Source organism: Patagioenas fasciata, chromosome 13 (assembly GCF_037038585.1).
Source record: "Patagioenas fasciata isolate bPatFas1 chromosome 13, bPatFas1.hap1, whole genome shotgun sequence".
Classification (NCBI taxonomy): domain Eukaryota; kingdom Metazoa; phylum Chordata; class Aves; order Columbiformes; family Columbidae; genus Patagioenas; species Patagioenas fasciata.
In genome coordinates this window covers 1,822,964-1,825,294 of record NC_092532.1, presented here as the reverse complement: position 1 = coordinate 1,825,294, position 2,331 = coordinate 1,822,964, and the positions used below count along the sequence as shown (strand labels likewise).

The window sequence follows — 2,331 nt, the reverse complement described above, 5'->3', positions numbered from 1 at the left end:
AGGGAGACGAGCAAGGCAGAGAGAGATTAAAGGTGGTCAGGACTGGGAGGATGACTGAGAGCTCACTGGAGGAGAAACCTTTGCAGCCCTTGCCATGGTAAGTCTCTGGGTGCAGGGCAATGCAGCTGTAGCTCCTGGAGGCATCTCCTAAAACTGGCACAGGCACAGCTTGTGGGATCTGTAAGGAGGGGATCTTGTCAGGCAATATTGAACAGCTGTGAAGCCAGGTGAGCACCCAGGAGTGCCCAGGGCTGTCCTGCAGAGCAGGATGTCTTAAGAGAAGGTCCACACAAGCATTACGACACAGATTTCCAGAGCCTGTCTTTTGAGTTTCCTCTCTCAAGGGGTGGGGGGTGCAAAAAAGGATAAAAGGAAAATGAGCTCTCATGCTTAAACAAGTCACTGAGACTCCTGAACTGCAACTCTGAGTGATCAGCACATCTGCCAGAAGACTCATGACATCCCTTCACCACCCCAGCCAGAGCTCCAGATGAGGGGGAGGGTGTATGAGAAATAGCTTTGATTTTGCTCAGAGAAGTCTCCCCTAACTTGTCACTGCCTTTTCTTCTTTGGTCAGTGTCCTATGTCGAGAGGCAGCAAATGTCCAACAGCAGCTCCATCACCCAGTTCCTCCTCCTGCCGTTCGCAGACACACGGGAGCTGCAGCTCTTGCACTTCTGGCTCTTCCTGGGCATCTACCTGGCTGCCCTCCTGGGCAACGGCCTCATCATCACCACCATAGCCTGGGACCAGCACCTCCACACCCCCATGTACTTCTTCCTGCTCAACCTCGCCCTCCTCGACCTGGGCTTCATCTCTACCATTGGCCCCAAGTCCATGGCCAACTCTCTGTGGGACACCAGGGCCATCTCATACACAGGATGTGCTGCCCAGATCTTTTTTTTCTTTTTCTGTGCTACAGCAGAGTATTCTCTTCTCACCATCATGTCCTACGACCGCTATGTTGCCATCTGCAAACCCCTGCACTACGGGACCCTCCTGGGCAGCAGAGCTTGTGTCCACATGGCAGCAGCTGCCTGGGCCACTGGGTTTCTCTATTCTCTGCTGCACACGGCCAATACATTTTCACTGCCCCTGTGCAAGGGCAATGCCCTGGACCAGTTCTTCTGTGAAATCCCCCAGATCCTCAAGCTCTCCTGCTCAGACACCTACCTCAGGGAACTTGGGATTCTTGTGGTCAGTTGCTGCTTAGCTTTTATGTGCTTCATTTTCATCGTGGTGTCCTACGTGCAGATCTTCAGGGCCGTGCTGAGGATCCCCTCTGAGCAGGGACGGCACAAAGCCTTTTCCACCTGCCTCCCTCACCTGGCCGTGGTCTCCTTGTTTGTCAGCACTGGCATATTTGCTCACCTGAAGCCCCCCTCTGTCTCCTCCTCATCCCTGGATCTGGTGGTGTCTGTTCTGTACTCAGTGTTACCTCCAGCAGTGAACCCCCTCATCTACAGCATGAGGAACCAGGAGCTCAAGGATGCCATGTGCAAACTCGTATATAAGTGTTTTCTGGAGCAATAAACTGCCCCTCTGCTTCTGCATAGGAGTTTTAAAGTAACTTATTACAGGCTTAGCCTGTCATCTGGATTTTCTGTTTTGGTGTGTTGGTTTTTTATTGTTATAATGTTTTCATCCCCTTTCCAATTCTCTGTCTGCTTTTCTTTTATAACCACTGGCTGTATAAATGAGGAGCCGTGCTCTCCTTCTGTTTAAACAAAATAAAGGTTCTTATAGTGACTTGTTTTTCACTGTATCCCTCCTGCAAAGCTATTTTGGAGCTGCAGGGACAGTTCCTATGTGCATGGGTAGAAGGGAAAAGAGTTCAGCATGGCAGCACTGCCAGGGAGCACCACTGCTTGTTCTTCCAGAGCTGTTCTGGTTCCACTCCCCCACTCTCCTTCTCATCCCTTGTGTTGGTGCAAGGCCTGAGTGCTCTGGCAGCTTGGTCCCCGTCCTGCTGTGTGTCAGTGCTGTGAGCGCAGGCAGGGACAGGCAATGGGCACTGCTGTGACAGAGCTGGCCTCAGAACAGCCTTTCCAGATAGAAAGGTGATCTCCTCAGGGCAGGGCTTCAAGGTTTAGGTCTTTTTACAAAGGTTCTCTCAAGAACATGCCCAAGAAAGTGACCCACATATGAAACACCATTGTTCAGCTGAACAGTGTGTGTGTGCAGGGCTGGCACACAGCAGTGTCCTCTCACAGCCAGGCCTCCTGCCAGAGACCTGCAGGACCAGCAGAGCAGGGGCTGGGCTGTGCCCCTGTGCACTGGACACCCCACAGAATCTGCCCCAGGGCATCGTCATCGTCTGGCCCCGCACTG

At 52.5% G+C, this 2,331-nt stretch overlaps 1 protein-coding gene across 1 annotated transcript; it reads left to right on the top strand.

Annotated features, from left to right (window-relative positions):
* The first annotated feature begins 600 nt into the window (after positions 1 to 600).
* LOC139829067 (olfactory receptor 14A16-like) lies at positions 601 to 1,533 on the top strand. Its single transcript, XM_071814414.1, has one exon. The coding sequence runs from the start codon at positions 601 to 603 to the stop codon at positions 1,531 to 1,533; it is 933 nt and encodes a 310-aa protein (XP_071670515.1).
* Positions 1,534 to 2,331: the final 798 nt, after the last annotated feature.